The 17,461-nt window shown below is 30.6% G+C and overlaps 1 protein-coding gene across 3 annotated transcripts in view; it reads right to left on the bottom strand.

Annotated features, from left to right (window-relative positions):
* LOC109599248 (uncharacterized) overlaps positions 1 to 17,461 on the bottom strand; it is a 115,795-nt gene that overhangs the window by 29,842 nt on the left and 68,492 nt on the right. For all 3 annotated transcript variants that reach the window (XM_049960978.1, XM_049960980.1, XM_049960979.1), the window contains one exon: positions 15,893 to 16,141. In XM_049960978.1, coding sequence (XP_049816935.1) covers positions 15,893 to 16,141 — 249 coding nt within the window. The remainder of the gene's footprint in view (positions 1 to 15,892; positions 16,142 to 17,461) is intronic.

Below are 17,461 nucleotides of genomic sequence, written 5' to 3'. Positions count from 1 at the left end.
TAATTAGCTATTTTTATTTATGGTTATCTAAATTTCAAGTTAACATTGTATTGATAAGTATTTGTCATTATTTAATACTTATTTAATAAAAAATGAAATATTTCTAGTAAACAAAATTGACAACTACAATATAATTAAAATATTTTTCTTTTATTTTTAAGAGTTTGGCACAAGGCTCTGTAGTTAAAAATATAATATAATTATTTAAAAAATGTTCTGCTCTTCATTTCTGTTTTCCATTTTTTCTTCAGCCCATATGTCAAAATCCATATTCCGTCATTACTTGATCGTACACAAAATTTCTATTAATATTTCTTGTAGGAAATTGAACGCTCTACAAAAAAGGTAACTTACAATTTTTTATAACTCTTGCCGTTTAGAAGATATCGGAGGAGAAATTAACAAAAATTTCTTTTTTAATTCTAAACTCGTAGATAAATAAATATTATAAAATGCGCTATATATATCTTTATACGCAATTAAAATATATTGATCCCAAATATTTATAAATTCGACAGTTTTATCGTACCAAAAACATTTTTCTACACATAAAACTGTATAATTGCTTTTTGATTATTTGCATAAACTCCTTGAGAAAGTCGTTAAAGGCAAAACTTGGGAGTTGAGTTTGCATTCATTAAAAACTAATAATTCCGATTCAACGACTGTGTGCTACGTTAAAATACAATTCTTAACTACAGACATTCACATAAATATGTTCATTAAGATTATCTTATCGGAATACTACCGGCATCGAGTTTTATTTATCCTCGTGCCTTTGCATGCAAACAAGATACAGTAACGTGATATTAGTGTCTAGTACACCGCAACTTCAACCCGACTGTTTACCTTTTACGACAGTTAAAACGGAAAAGAAATGCAGGTCGGGACAAATTTGAATATTTCAACGTTTCGCAGTCGGCCGACGATAACATTTTGCCACGTTAAAAAACGTGGGGTAATTAAAATTTCAGCATTTCTGATCAATTAAAATCCAATTCAAGTTTCAATTTGCAGTACAAAACATTTCAATTTATGGAGCGCATCAGCACACACACTGATTTGGGAAGCTGAAAATTCCGCTAAAACTATTTGGAAACGAATTCGAATATAAATGAACGTTTTAAATTTCCAAATGTGCTGCGGAGGCGTTTCTTTGCTGCAAATGATCTTTAGATTTCGGGAAATGCTAATACCAAAAATCCATTAGACACTTCAGCTGTGCAAAGACGCGTCTCTAACAACTGTTTATTGCTTTCGGTGCTTCAATTACTTAGTTCAGTTTAAACGTGAAGTTCGCTAAGTAAGTTGCAGCGATTGGTGTGGATGAATGGGTGCACGAATGGACATGTTACTGCGAAAAATGTGCACGCAACATAAAAGGATTGGACATTTAAAAATTAATTGTATAAACAACCGTTCCGCACGCTGATGCAAATTATGGCACGTTGGTTTTATCAAAATTAAAACATAAACTGATTGTGTTTACCATGTCGTTTACAATCAGATCATTCCGATCTTTATTTGATTACCGTGGATTAAAAAAAACATAGTTTGCCTATAAATACGATTCAGTACTACCGATTTGCAATTTTAAAACACATAACTATTTCCATTAGCACATAAGCAAATATTCATTTTATAGTTATTTACATTAATGTTTGTTTTTGGATTATAATAAATGCGCAGATAGATGGATTTAATAGAAAACAGATCGGAATTTGCGAACGTTAAAAGACGTTTAACCTTGGACAGCAGCATCCATACAAAAATAAACATAAAATATTTCTGAAATAAATTAAATCCCGTCGACTGAGGCGCGAAAAAGAAAACATTCCTAAAGAAAAGCGAAACTATGAATATTTAAGAAGCCGAATGGGAAAGTGAACTTGAACATAGGGATAACGCAGAATAATGCGAGAATGTACACAATGCAGGGTCAATATTTATACCATTTACCTTAAGAAGTGGTTCTGAATGCAAGCAATGGGGAAGCCCTTGTCGCACATAATTGCCGAGTCACCTTTTTCGTTGAAGTTTTTCTGCAGCACAAAGTTCAGCATATCCTTTTTCTCCCCCTTGATACTGTTATGATGTCTAACTGATGCCCTTTTTTCACTGTGCTTTATCGACGCCGTTCGATCCAGGTTTTTCACCGGCATCGCCTTATCGGTGTATTTGATTGACATTATTACGGATGTTTTGAGTCAACAATGATATTTCCTGACCGAATCCTATATTTAATTCGGATGTTAGAACATACTCTTGTCAGATTTCTGGAATGAGGTTCTGGAAAGAATGGGATCCGATTTATATCGGATTAGATTTACTACTGTAAACATTCGACTATTCGAAATATGAAAGGTCACATTATGAATTTTCGTTCCTTTTTTATTACATTTTTTTTATTGAATTGAGTTGTATAAACGCAAATTTGAATTCAATGCAATAATTATTGGAGTATACCGATTAGACTCGGGTTGTGTTGCTGTAATTTACAGTTTGTTTTATAATTATATTGTTAAATAGTTTCAATGGATTTAATTGGTTACTTTGTTTAACATTATATAAATTTATACGGCACAATTTATTCTGATTGAATAGTAATCCATGCATTTTACATAATGGGGAATAATTTATTTAATAATATTTCACATTGTAATTTTTGTTAATGGACAATAATGGCAAACTGAAATCTAAAACATCAAACAAACACAGAATTGGTCTAAAAATAAACCATTTAAAATTAATTGACTAAATATTTTCATAGAAGTCGTTTTTATTAAAATAATAAAAAAACATCAAACAACCATGGACTTTCAATTGAAAATGCGAAATATTATTTATTTATTGCAATTATATTTCAGTGGACAATAACGACAAACTCAAAATAAAAACATCAAACAAATCTGGAGTTTCAAGTGTAAAAATATTTTTATTCCTCTATGAGACGCATGCATATTGAAAGCATTGATTCATGCGGAAAGTGATTCGACTGCAACTGTTTTTATCCCAAATTGCTTTGAAGTCCTTTAAATTATTTAGTTCACTTATGTGTTAACTGTGTGTTTTTTATTTTCATGTTGGGGCCTGTGGTTGAGTTAGAATGAATTACTGGCACGGAGAGTGAAGAGGCTTCTAAAAATTAAATAACTATAAGTAATTTATCAGTAATATAATAAAAGGTAAAATCAAAAAAATCGAAAAAAAAACATAAATTTTTTTTACATATTTTTTAACGTTCTATTTCTAGGCGAGAAAAATTAATTTTAAATTTGAACAGTATTGTATTTTTTTTCAAGAAAGTTCATCAAAAATAGAATATTAAAATAGTATTAAAAAAACATAAGAAATCACGACAAAAAATATAAATATTTCTTTATTAAATTTAATAAAAATTGAAAAGTTACATTATTGTCATTTTTTTTTGAAAACATTCTATTTTTGATGAAGATGCTGAAAAAATAGATTAGGTTAGGATTCTTTTTTTTTTGGAAATATTCTATTTTTGATGTACTTTCTGAGAAAAAACAGGCACTATAAAATTTAAACATAAAACTTCAGTATTTTTCAAATTAAAAATTAATTTTTCTCTAAGAAATTTTGATTTTTTGCTATTGAAAAATATTTGATTTTTATTTTTTTATGATATAAAACAAAATTTTAATTTAATAAAAATTCTTAATTAAATTTCCAAAAATTCATAAAATTTTGAAAATTATCGACAATTTTTTGTTTTAAATATGCTATTTTTAATACTTTGAAAAAAATAGGCATATAGTATAAGAATTTTTTTTTAACAAAAATTTCAAGCAAAAGCCCCAAAACCAATTAATTTACTTTTTTTACTCGATAAAAACATATTCTTTAATGTTTCGACGAGTAAAAAAAAGTATAGTTATAGTATTGTTATGTCTGAAAATACATGTAATTAAATTTAAATTCAACACAGTAATGATAATTTATATCAAGTGGATACTCAAATTACATTCGGGTTCTGTTATTGTAATTTACAGTTTAAAATATATAATGGGTTAAAAATTACCACATATAGAAATAAAAATATTTTAATTTTACAATAAAATAAATAAAAAAGATAAATTAAAAAAAATCTATTAATAGAAATTAAAAAACCATTATACCAAAAAAATTCGAATATAATTGATTAAAATAGGGTAAACAAACGATCTAAAAATAAATGTACAGCAATTTGGTTGTTCCAATAAAATTAATAATGCAAGTAAAAGTAAAAATTGATTATCCTTAAATATGTTAAGTATGTACGTAAAAATCAATTACGGGGGCGTCGCGCAATGCGGCGGACATATGAATACATACGAATCTGGCGCGCACTTGATCAGTATTCAAAATCCATTCGACTGTCAACACATTTTCACCCTAACCTCACTTTTTCATCCGCAATTTATCGTTAGCACTAATATTAATACATGTTGCACAGGCAGCCAACATAACAGTACTGACAAAATCGATTGGGGGGACAATATCCAAAGGAGTGTTAATAACGCGTTATGTTAAACAGGGCTGAAAGAGGACGTGGAGTATATAAATAGAAAACGATCCGCAGTGACGATAAACGTTTCAATTGATACAAAGAGGACGACATTTTCGGTTCGGTTTGATGGCTGATCAATAACCAAGTGGTTATTTGACCTGGATAATGTGTACGTGTGGAGTGAAGTCGGTCGGATGGTACAACCCGCTAAATAATGCAACTATCATCCGACTAGATCAAACAAGTTCTGTCGGATTGTATCTGTTAATATTTGAAATTGTACGACCCGCCGAACAACATTCACACTTACCATTTCAGGGAAATCATTTAATTTTGACGCCACACCGACTAAATTTAGCGGTTGATGTTCTAAAAAAAGATTGCCTTTGAAGAGATGTTTGAAGTGTATCCAAACAAGGACAATACTCTGGACGAGTTTGGGGATAATATAATGGAAGGAGATAAGAGGAATATCCTTATCACTTACGCTAGTCTTCTGTGAAATCCCCCTTTAAATGAAAACTTAAGGAACACAAGATTTTCACCTGCTGAATGTATGTTAAATTTGAAACCATCACTTGTATGGTTTTCAGTCCTCATAATTAAAAAGGAAAAGGATGAATATAAATATAGTGTGATCACATATGAAAATCGAAACCAGATAAAAATGTGAACCGACGTAATTTTAATTAAACAATTTTAATTACTATTAAAAAAAATGGCTGAACAATAATTCTTCAGTTGATTAGGGTACATCCCAATTGTTAGATTGCTTGGCGAAGATGTTCATTACACGTTAAACATGCACGTATATAAAGTACATAAAACATTTATCTTAAAATGTATACATATCCTGAAACTTTTAAATCAGTTGGGAATATGCGAAGACCAGTGGTTTAGGGGAGCAGTAACTACTTATATCGGTGAAAAGAAACTCTGATATTAAAATTTTGATGTTCTTGAGGGTATTTCAGAAATTGCTTTTCTATAACCACCTGTTGGTGCCGGCGTGAGAGGTAGTAAAGTAGCTGCTCTTCTCTAATTTCATTTAAGCAATCCTTGTAAAATGTTGTAGATCACTTTAAAAGGAAACGCTGAAAATTATTGCAAAAGGGAAAAATTTTATACGTACTTTGCATGTAAAGAGGACTGAAAAGTTATAGAAATGTACATGTATAAATGCAGTTATGAAACTTATTGATTTTGTCCATCATAAGCAAGTTTATTAAATAAAATCTGAATATTTAATATTAAATAATATTCGAATTATTGTTATATTTAAAGGCCCAAATGTTCGAAACGAATATTTGAATTTAAATTGGGTTGTATTGCTGTTTAAAATTATATCATATTACATAGCTTGAAAATATAAATGTTTTTTTTAATAAAATAATATAAATAAATAAAATATTCAATATTTAATAAACTGTTCCTATATCAGGATATTAAATAATGATAAACTGAAAAAACAAAGTCTGGAATTTGTAGTGTAAAATAAATGTTTGTAAAAGTTAATTCACCGTCAATTGTTTTTGCCCTAATTGCTTTGAAGCTAAGGACTCTTTAAGGACTTTGAATCAATTAAGTCATTTATGTGTTGATAACTGTGTAATTGGTATAATTGCATCTTAACAATGTCGAAGTTTAATTTACATAGGTATTAGTCTCATTAAATTTAGTTTAAAATTGTAGGAAAATTTCAAACTCAATAAATACTCTGAAATAATTGGAATGCACATAAAAATAATTATCAGTAAATAATTAAATGTTTGAAATTAAATTTCAGCCGTTTGATATTAACTGTATAACACAGGATATGAAAGGTTAATTTTATCAGAGATAATATAATACAACTAGATTAATTAAATCAAATGCAAACATAAAATTAAATTTTACAACAATGTACAATTAGAATAAATGTATAAAAGTGTAATGTAACGCACATTGGTCATAATAAATATTTCCACTAATAGAATAATGGACGTGCAATGATGAAGCTGTTTCTTTCGCACCAACAAAATACAATGTGATGTAAAAACAATAGACACGAATTGAATATCGTGAACACGCACGCCAAAATTGCATGATAAAACATCCCACCTCCATTATGCCCGTTCGTTATGTTTTCAGTCTCAATGAGATTGTCTGCTAGCGCCTACAACGTCTTAACCGGGCTTATCTCCATGTTTCATCGGGCCGGCGGTGAAGAGCCCCGCTAATTTGCAGGGAAAAAAAAATATGTTCGTGAAACGCTTAAATTTCGTCTTCGACTACGAGGAAAATTCAATTAGTTTTGTCCGCGCTCTCACGTTCTGGGAGAGCACTTAAAACAAAAGGAGCGAGTTCGATGTTGCCTTGTAACATGTCGGCTGCCAGTATTACACGAAAATCTCTAATGGATATTTTCAGTGGAAAGTTGTATGGCGTAATAATTTCTTCTTGTAAAAAGCATTCGAGGAACAGCTGACGGCTTGAAACGTCGCCTCAATATAAGTATAATAAAAGATCTTTTAAGGACCTCTTTGACATGGAAACATATCAAGCCAACTTTTTCATGTGTTATTAACTATCAGTTTCACTTTCACTCCCTACGTAAAACTGTAGATTGACTAATAAAATAACAATGAAAACATTGGGCTTTTCAAGTAAAAGTTGGTCCAATAATTCATGATTTTTTTTTTTAATTTTAATTTAACACATAAAATTCTACGCAAATTCGTGTCCCATTATTTATTCATCTCAATTTAAATATTTGAATGAACTGCATGTGATCGTTATTTTTGAAATTAAGAGCAAATAGAACAATATTGTTGTTTTATTCGTATTTAAAAAAAGCAACCATACATATTTGATACAATTTTTGCCATGAACAAATATCAAAATCAACAAAATTGAAAATATGGAATTAACAAGTATATAAAATAAGCTTTTAAATCCATTATGTGTTGTACGCAAAAAAAATGTGTGACTAAGTAGTACAAAAATATTAACCCTATTAAATTTTATTCTAGGCCCCCGATCCTATTTAATGTGGCTGAGTGAAATAAAGTATTATAATTTAACGTTTTTGATCCAAACAAGATTAAACTTGTTGTTTTATGATGTAATTTTGCTTATGACTGCCATTAACAAGTTTCTTCCAAAAGTAGTTATCGCTGAAATTACCACATGTCTCTGCAAGTACAGTTTGATGTGTTCCCTATGTAATTTTAATTAAAGTGTCAACTAATTTCGACATTGTATAAGAATATTTGCCTTCGTCTACTTTTTTTTTTGATGTACGTGGTAATATGCGAACACATAGTAAAATATTAAATTTTATTTGGTTGCATCTTTGCAAGATAGCTTTAAACACATAAAGTTCCTACTATAAAGCTCAAAAGAACAGTAATAAAAGAAAATGTATGACCGTTGCTTCCTACTGAGACCTCATAAAAGTCGCACCTAAAAAATGTTAGTTATAATGTTTTAAAACGTATTTTGTATTTTATGTTGCAAATTAATTGACAGATGTGATTTAATGAGTACTAGTTTGTACGTAATTACGTTTCTTAAGTAAATAATAAAATAATATAAAGCAAAATAAACTGAACAATTATAAGAAACTCAAATAGCAGGTATAGAGTGTAATATAAATTAGGCTCTATGTACTGTACTACTTTGATTCTTAATAAAGAACAATAACACAAAAGCGAACTTTAAAGTAAACGTTCATTAATGGTATAAAGTGAATGTAAATGTTTGGCGTTCGTCGCAAACATTACTTATCAGTTTATACATTTATTATTAAAAATGTTGTGTTGTCGTTTTTATTTACCTTTTTAATTCGACTAACCCGTATAAAACCGAACCAAATGATGATTCATCGCTTAAAATCGATACATGAATTATCTGAAATGTATCATAATAAACACTTATTAGTATCTATGTCAAAAATTGACTAAATATTTACAATAAAGCATTAAGAACTAAACTAAAAAATAATTTAAAAATGAACCTAAAAATTGTTAATAATGTTTTAACATTGTTGTCGGTCATATTTCAGAAAATACTAATAGACTAGGTATAGAAAAAAAAAATAAAATAAAATTGGCTGTTATAGAGACTGCCGATAGAAGTAAAAACTTAGAACTTTTAGTATTAAAATTTGAAATTTCATAATGTTTGAATTAAAATTATCAACATCAATCAGGTTTTCACATCTATTGACACAAGCAACAATTATATGCATGTTTATGTGGTTTTCTATTATTAAAATATATTACAATCTGTACAAGGTCATAACAAAATATAAATTCAATTGAAATAACAATTAATATATATTAATTAATAATATCATTTTATTTATGGATAGTATTTGTTTTTACTTAAATTTCAGTGTACTTGATTTTAACATTATTTTAATTATTTGCATCATTGTCATCATTAATTTCAACAATACTTAGACTTTTTGTAGTTCATTTTGTTCTAAAAAAGATACAATAGGCTTATGGTAATTAAAGTAAAAAATGAAAATGCGCGTGCGCCAGTCATGAGCATGTCGGTGACGCGACACCTAAAAGATTTTCCCCTACCAAAAAGTGCCCAACGCGGCTAAAGAAGTTTTCACTTCAAAAAATTCTTTTTGTTTATTTTGTCAGGTGAACATTGGTTTATGTTTTATTGATGACTTCATTATTTAATGTTAAGGGTTTTCTTCAGCATTTACCTCACCTAATTCCACTAAACTACAGGCGCCTGATTAACATATAGGTCGGAATTATTCGGGCTCAGTTAGGTTTAAGTGATGAATAATACACAAATGTGTTGAAATAAAAACTATTTAATGAGAAAAATACATGAGGAACACAAATTGCGATAATGATAACTAACACGTGACAACTCACTCATTGCCAACTGTAATTGGAAAGACACCTAGTTAGGGAGTAGTGATTTTATCAAGTGAGTGTTTGGGTGGTTTTATTGGGAACACCTCAGTGTCGCTTTTGTCTTGCATTATATTTATAATATATATAGTTGTAAAGATCTGACAATTAGTGACTTTTTTATTCCATTTTCAATTGAAACATCATAAAAAGGTGAGAAAATTACTTATTTTTTAAAATAATTAAATCATTATGAAATAAATTTTGACTCTTACATACTTACATCATTTAGTAGAATCAGTCAAGTCGAAAGCCGACACAACACATCGAATCAATTTTAAAAATTCTGTACACTATGGACGATGAAAACGAATGTACCGATTATGAAGACACCGTACTGAAAGCTCTGTTAGTTTGTCCCAAAAGAAGGGGAACTCTTACCGATATATGCACCTGGATGCTCAGTCATGTAAGCTATTGCCAAAGAACGCCGATTGATGCATGGAAAGAAAATGTTGAATCTTGTTTGGAAACATTTCTTTCTAAGACGTCACTAGGGGGCTTAACACCACTGACTTATTAGAAAAATTAATTTTTCCTTGTAATTTATCAATTAAAGTTGCATTTAAGATATTTAATTATTTATGTAGATAACATTTGCTATATTTTTGTGATAATCTTCTTGCTGTATCTCTTTAAATAAAGTGGTGGTTAAACTACAACTATATAACTTCAGTCTGGATGAACTGAAGTTGATAAACTTAGTCTCAAAAGAAACAGTGTTCTTTGATCTATTTTCTATATTTTTTACTCTTTATACATCAGCCGTTTGAGAGGCTAATATAACCACTCCATAAAATTGACATAATTTGAGATAATAATTCTTTTGTTGTCTTTCCAAAGATTTTTTCAAGAGGATATAAGCTGTTCTAAATTATCAATTAAATGCAGTGCCTTGGCACAGACAGTCATCAAAATCCACTCGACAATTGACAACGGAATTAAGGACCATCAAAAATTCGACTTACAGAATTTAGTGCCAAATATTCCGTTGAAAGTTCGAGTGTATAATAAGAATTTTACGATGTCGGTTGTTGAAAAGAAACATGTTTCCTAGTTTTCATCAATTTTGAACGATTTTAGCCGACTGGACATAAATTTCATTACCTTTCGTTTAACGCATAAAGCTGAATTTATAATGGCGAGTATAGTTGCATTTGAGACAGCAATTACTGTTACATAGATATTATTTGTGGATATTTACAACGTTATGCGTGTACCTTCCAAATTAAATACCAGGATACTGTAATAATAATCTCGAAGTTGTCAGATATTTCTCCCATTATATAGGTTCAAGTAAGCTTTATATATTTAGCTCACTGGTTTTTGTAAAAGAGAATGTTGAAACGGTGAAAGACGTTAAATTGAAAGGGGAATTTTATGCGCTTCTGGTTTTCGTTAATGTAATTGAACATAATAATGTATTGTAACTAAATGCTTTGAACCAAACTTCATTAACCTAATATTTTGTGATGCAATTTTGTTAATGTCAAAGTTTCCTTTTAAATCCACATTCTGTCGCGTATATATCGACGTTGCACAAATAATTTTGTTTTAAAACATTCCATTTTGAAGCTTGGGGCGAAACTGTGTACGTATTGTGTAGCTCCAACCCTTTCTCCCTTTCCGACACCTTTTGTCACGTTGTGCAGTGTAGTTTGTCGAATTAGAATCTTAAGTGCGGAATTTGATTGGCAAGTTTGAGTGGAAACCGGTCAACGGATCACATTCACGGGGGTGAGGGGCAAATTACTTTTCCTTGTGGTTTTTGCATAATCAAGGAAACGTTTTTTTTCTTTTAATTTTTTTCACCGACCCCGCAGTACGTTGCGTGCGGATACTTTTTGCGTCGCCGGAATAAAGAATTCGCCGGAAAATTGGTTTCATTTGGCGGAGTCGTGTCAAACCGGGAAACGCCTATCCAGTTCACGTGGCGACATCGCACATTTCCTTAAAACGTCAGCTCGCCTTGAGTGCCACTGAGGCTTTGTGGTGGATGCAAATTTTAAAGTTGTAACCGAATATTGTTTGAAGAGAAAGATTCTCTCAAAAAAAGTGCATTATTAAATATTTAAATAGGTAAACTTACTACTTAATTTTCAGACTTTTAATTGGTGTTAATCTTGTTTAAGTTTGCGAAGTTTGCAGACGGCATTAAACGAAATAAACAGAACATTCAAGATAAAATTAATTACCAGGTATTTTATTATATGGACTGAGTGAAATATAAATTTGCATTTAGTTTTATGTACTTTGACAATTATTAACTAACCATGCACAGGAACTTGAAACAAACTTTCAAAGTTTAAACAATTTAATTTTATTCGAGTAGTCATTTTTGTTTACTGGAGATATCTTATTAATTATTAATATAGTATTAGAAAATAGTATTTTATGAATAAGTTCACAAAAATTGTCTTTGCAGTGTATGATAATAGTAATTAATAATATTACTTTTATTTTGTCCATCTTCCAGTTCTTCAATTTTATGAGAATTGGTATATTTGATACTAAATTTGAGAAGTTGAATCTTTTGAGAGAATCTTTAATTCGGTTGTCAATTGTTGTTTAATGGTTGAACAATTAAATGGATTCAAATAATATTCTTTTGAAAGGATTTGAAAGACAATAAAGAAGTAACACACAAATTTATCATTTTTATAGAGTAATCATATTAGCCTTTTTACGGTGGATGTAAGAAACTTTCACTGTAAGCCATATTGAAATTACATAGTTTTACATTTTTCAGTATTCGATACGTTATGGCCACTTTATTTTAAGAGATTCAGTTTGTAGTTGTAGTCCCCTAACAGCCATCTTAGAAACTAGAGATATTTTCCATGTTTTTTTCAGTACGATTTTTATTAATAACATTTTTTTATACCTACTCTACTTGATTGATTTTTTTTTAACTTCCGACACTGGAATATAGGTTCCTAGGTACCTTAAAAAATGCTCTCCGAAGAATTTAATTTAGTAGTTTCCCATTTTTTCTTCAGACCCATATGGCAAAATCCATATATCGCCAGAAGTTTATCGTACAGTTGAAAAAATGAGATGGAGGACCTTCATATTAAAATTCAGAGCATTTTTTAAAGGAGGAGTCAATTTTTCAGTATCGGAAGTTAAAAAAAATAGTAGATGTTTTTGGTCCACATTATAATTTGAGTTATCGACTGTATTTTTATTATTATTATATTAATTCATTTATTTTTAAAAAATAATTTTAATAGTAATTATTATCAATTATGCATTCATGTATTCAATTTAGCGATAAAATTTACTGATTATAATAATGTATGTTGTATTAAAAATATTAATCGATTTTTACAGATAACAATTTTATTATTAAATCGTCTATAATAATCTATATGCAATTCTTGGAAACTAATTAATTAACGGATTTAGATAAAAAGTATGAATTCAGCAAAAAATTAAACTTTATGAGTCGACATTAAATAAATTCATATTAAAATAAAATTTATGGGATTTCGCTCCTTTTATGAGATCAATTCAGTATTTATATATTCTTAGAAAGTAATTAATTAGTGGAAAATGTCTCAGAAAGAAGCTTTAAATGTATTGAATACGAATTTTGATTTCGTTATTACCATACCAGTGTTTTCAAATTATTCTTCAGCTCTAGAAAAAGTACTTGATATTGACAGGTACATTTTCAAGAATGCTACTTAATCAACATGGTACCGATAGTTTATAAGCTGCTCGAAAAAAATTGAGTGTTTTTTGCAAGTAAAACACGTGAAAAGCACAGACGAAAGGGGATCGATAAACAGTGTCTAGCACGGTCCTATGTTGGTGATTGTCGGTCTCTGGAGGTGTTCTGCCGTCATGGCACGGCGTTTATACGCAATCAACTAAATGTGTGTCAGTTAGATGTGTCACCAGCACACCAATTTAATTTGCAATAAACAAATTGTCACCCGATCCTACACACGCCTATTGTTCCAGAGGTGAACACGACAGACGAGAGGTTTTCGAAGTAAGGGCTTTAATTAAATTTTTATTTGTTTTCTTTTTATATTCGTGTCTGCGTGGATTTTGCGTCTGACGAAGGTCACATTGGAATAAATTGTTAGATTAATCAACAAAAACCGCCATGATTTGGGTATTATTCGATATCAAGTTTTTCCGTTACGTCTCTCAATTTGTATTTTATCCAGCCCATTAACATGCAAGTTTCGGTAACATTTTTTTTCTCCATTGATTACACCCCCGCAAAAACAGAAGCTGTGCGACTGCGACGTCTCCATTGTGACAAAGTTTAGCGGTGTTGTGTGTTTTGTTGTTTCAATTAAAAGGCACCTGTCGCATTCATTAAGACATAGGGGGAGGGCCTCTAAAATTTGCAAGCACGAACTGGCCCTCCTGTAAAACCTCACTGATATGTATTCAGGTCGTGACATCAAAAGATTAATTAAGATAATTTGCAATTCTATCGTTGCAATAACTTGCGATAATATATACAGTTGGTAAAGTTATTTATTTTTTTCCCTATTCGTTTAATATTTCCGCTGCAATGCATATTTATTTAATATTCAAATGGGTGATTTAAAATCCTTTTTATGGTTCCAATCTAGTTAAAAGTTATTAGCAATCAGGATATAGTTTCACTTTTTTGTACTCCACATTCTCCTCATCTAGAAATAATGTTTTAATTACGGAGTTGTAGCTTTAACATTTAAAAACTACTGTGAAGCTCAATGCGAGTGAGGAAAAAAGCAAACAATGGTGCCAGATCAAAAAATCATAAGAACCTTTAAAGTTCAATCCCGCCCTTAAGTATTGACTTTATTTAAGCATACCGCATGAATTCCATTGGAAAACTACAAGGTACTCGGGCCATTGTGCCCGCGCGTTTGTATTTTCCTTATCTCATTTATTTTTGCAAATAAACGCAGTCTTAATAAAGGACTAAGCGAACTCATGAACAATTTCCTGCTAGGATGTCCTGTTTACTCCCATTGCGTCGGGCGATTTCTTTCAATTCCACGAATTTTCCGCATTTATTTCCTGATACGCTTTTTCCCACGCGCTTTTCCTTTCATTTCTTTTGTTTTTCCGTCTTGAATATATGTTTATTACGTCCGGTAAATCCCTTTTTATTTGTTTCGGTAAACTATGCGGGTCGTATTTTTCGAGGAGGTGGAATAAAAAGAAGTTTTACGTGGAACTTGGAATGAATGTATTTTGATTTAAGTAACTTTCAGAACTTACCATTCATTTGATTATCTCTTTCTGTAAGCTTCTAATTGCACGCAACACAGACGGTATTATTATTTCTGTGACTTTTTCTGTTTTTAGTAGCCGTACCATTCACAAACTTATTCATGAATTCGCGGGTGCCTTTTGGGGCTTTTGTGCATTAAAAGCCACTGAAATTTTTATTTAAAAATCATCTGTTATTTATGTCGCTCGCTCCATTTTTTGAATTTTCAACTGAAAATACTGAAATTGTATGAAAGCCACTTATAAATATGCAACACATGCATTTATATTTGTCCTACCCCGTGGGGCAATTAGTGAATACCAACATCAAAGAAATAATAGTGTACGTGTTAGTGTCCATCAAAACTGTTTCCGAAATATTCTTCAACTTCTAACTTATTAATTAGGTGGTGTTTATTTAATAAAATTTATCACAACTTTTTTACGTTACCACGAGATCGTTGTAAAAGCTTCTATTTCTGTAGCAGCTCAAGCAGCATCCTCTATATATTACAATTGCCTCATACATTTAAAATGAGCATTTACTTTTGTTTTTGATACTCGGATGGTATGACATTCATGGCATAAAAAAACCCTTGAATATAAATTCCAAGTTGCACATATTTAGAACTTTCTTAAAGATGTTATTGGAAAACCATCTCATGAAAGCTATTTAAATTATTATTACAATTTGAAAGTCTAACAGCTGAAGACAATTTATGTCAGGACTGTTACTATAAAATGTTATTAATATATCTATTTCACGACTTGCTGAAAGTTGCAACGAAGTGGAAAAAGTTAATCCTAGAAATGAATTATTCTTCAACCAAGATTTAACCTTCAAAGATAAATTGATTTAATATTATAAGGATAACAGATCTCGTGTCTGAGCTGACCTGGAAATTTATTAATTGAAAACCGATGATCAGCAAAAACAGAACGTATAATCAATACGAAAAGAAACGTATTTTCGTTGTTCACCTGCATTTTTAGTAGGTTTAATAAATGATAAATCCGAAGGTTATAATTACCTTAATAACACACTAAACCGCTAAAATAAAGCAATCTCCGATCTTCACGTGTGGTAAATAATGTTAACGAGGAAAAAATTTCCGAAACCAATTCATCATGTCTACGCGATTTCGATCTGAACTTTGTATTTATATGCGTAGATTGGGTCATAATTACTCAATACGAACTGTCGATATTTATCGATCGCCTTCCTTACCTTGAGTTACTGGAGGCTACCGAGTTGTTAGACCTGGACCTTCGGCTCTTCAGACTGTCGCCTCTGTTCACCACACCTTTGCCAGTGATGGAGAAGTGTCTCAGTCTGTAGTATTCTTCCTCGACGCCCGTGTTGGGCATGGACGCCACCCGGGACCGTTGTTGCGGAAGGCATAAATAGTTGGGTCGTCCGGAAGATCTGCCCGGAGTTTTAACGGACTGCGATCTGTTGTGATGGGGGCTTCCGTATCTGGAACGAAGACGTCACTTGAATTTGATAATAAAAATATGGATGCACATTTCCGATAACATATTGTCGGTTTACCATCGTCGTGAATTGGATTTGATGGTTTATTGATTGGATATTGCCATAATGCGGATGCATTTCACACATAATTAATTGCATTATCCCGCCCCGGTTCGAATTAACTAATAAATGTTGGCAATTTATCATATCTGGATTTATTTCTTTTATTAATAGAATCTGACGAAAATATTTTAATAACCCGATATTAAAATGTAAATGACAACGTGGTGTTCGTTTTATATTAAAGAGAAAAGGCGACAAAAACGGGAGTTATTGCAATAATGTTTCAAGTTGTTAATAGCGTTGTAACACGCAGTTAGTTGAGACGATTAATTGAGGTCTAAGTATATCGCAGTAAAAATAGCGATATGTTCTAATAATAATCTCATTTAAAATAGCCTATAGATTATTTTTACTTGCATTCATAGCATCTTATAGATTTGATGTCTAAAAATATGTTTTTAATAAGATCAATATTTACAATGTCCAAAATATAATGATTTCATTCGGAATTTTGTTGCTGACACTTGAAGGGCTCATTCTGTTTGTTCATTGGGAAGGTCGTTTTAATAATAATCATTAGAAGGATGTTTGAACAAAAGTGCAAGTAATAGTTTATTTTCGCTCATTAAGACAATAAATGTAACTGCATCACCGGAAATTGGACACAAAGACAACTTGTCGAGCTATTTTCGTCTACTCAAGAGATAATTAAATTTTAAAGTAAGCACTTTACATAGCCGTTTCTTTAATCGTGACACAAATGAATTACAACCTATGCGACGTTAAACATCTTTTAAAGACATTTTTTCAAGAAATGCTTTTCTTCTGGTCAACATGTGTGAGAGGCGCATTTGTGTTCTGATTAATTGTTTTGGTTCTTAATCAGTTTCCATCAGCAATTCAAAGTATCCAAATTCACGTGTATATTTTAATTAATTACACCGATTAAGGTCGAAATGATTTTTCCACAAAATTATATCGTTTCTTATTTTTACCTACAAAACAGTAATCAACTGTTCAAGTTAATAAACTCATATTTAAAAGTTTGAGAATTAAACTTGTATATATTGAATTTTATAATTTTCTTCACACAAACAGATAAATAAAAAAACTTTATACGTTTTGAAAGAAGTTAATACAATCTGCATTTAGCTTATAATTGATTATAGTTGTGTTTTGCATGGGTAATTGACGAAATAATGTTCGGGCAATTATGCCTATACGCAAATTAACTCCAGATGAGAGGAGTAGAGCAATTGG

Source organism: Aethina tumida, chromosome 1, assembly GCF_024364675.1.
Source record: "Aethina tumida isolate Nest 87 chromosome 1, icAetTumi1.1, whole genome shotgun sequence".
In the NCBI taxonomy this organism is placed as follows: Eukaryota; Metazoa; Arthropoda; class Insecta; order Coleoptera; family Nitidulidae; genus Aethina; species Aethina tumida.
Note: the sequence above shows the minus strand (reverse complement) of the source record. Positions and strands in the feature narration are given on the sequence as shown.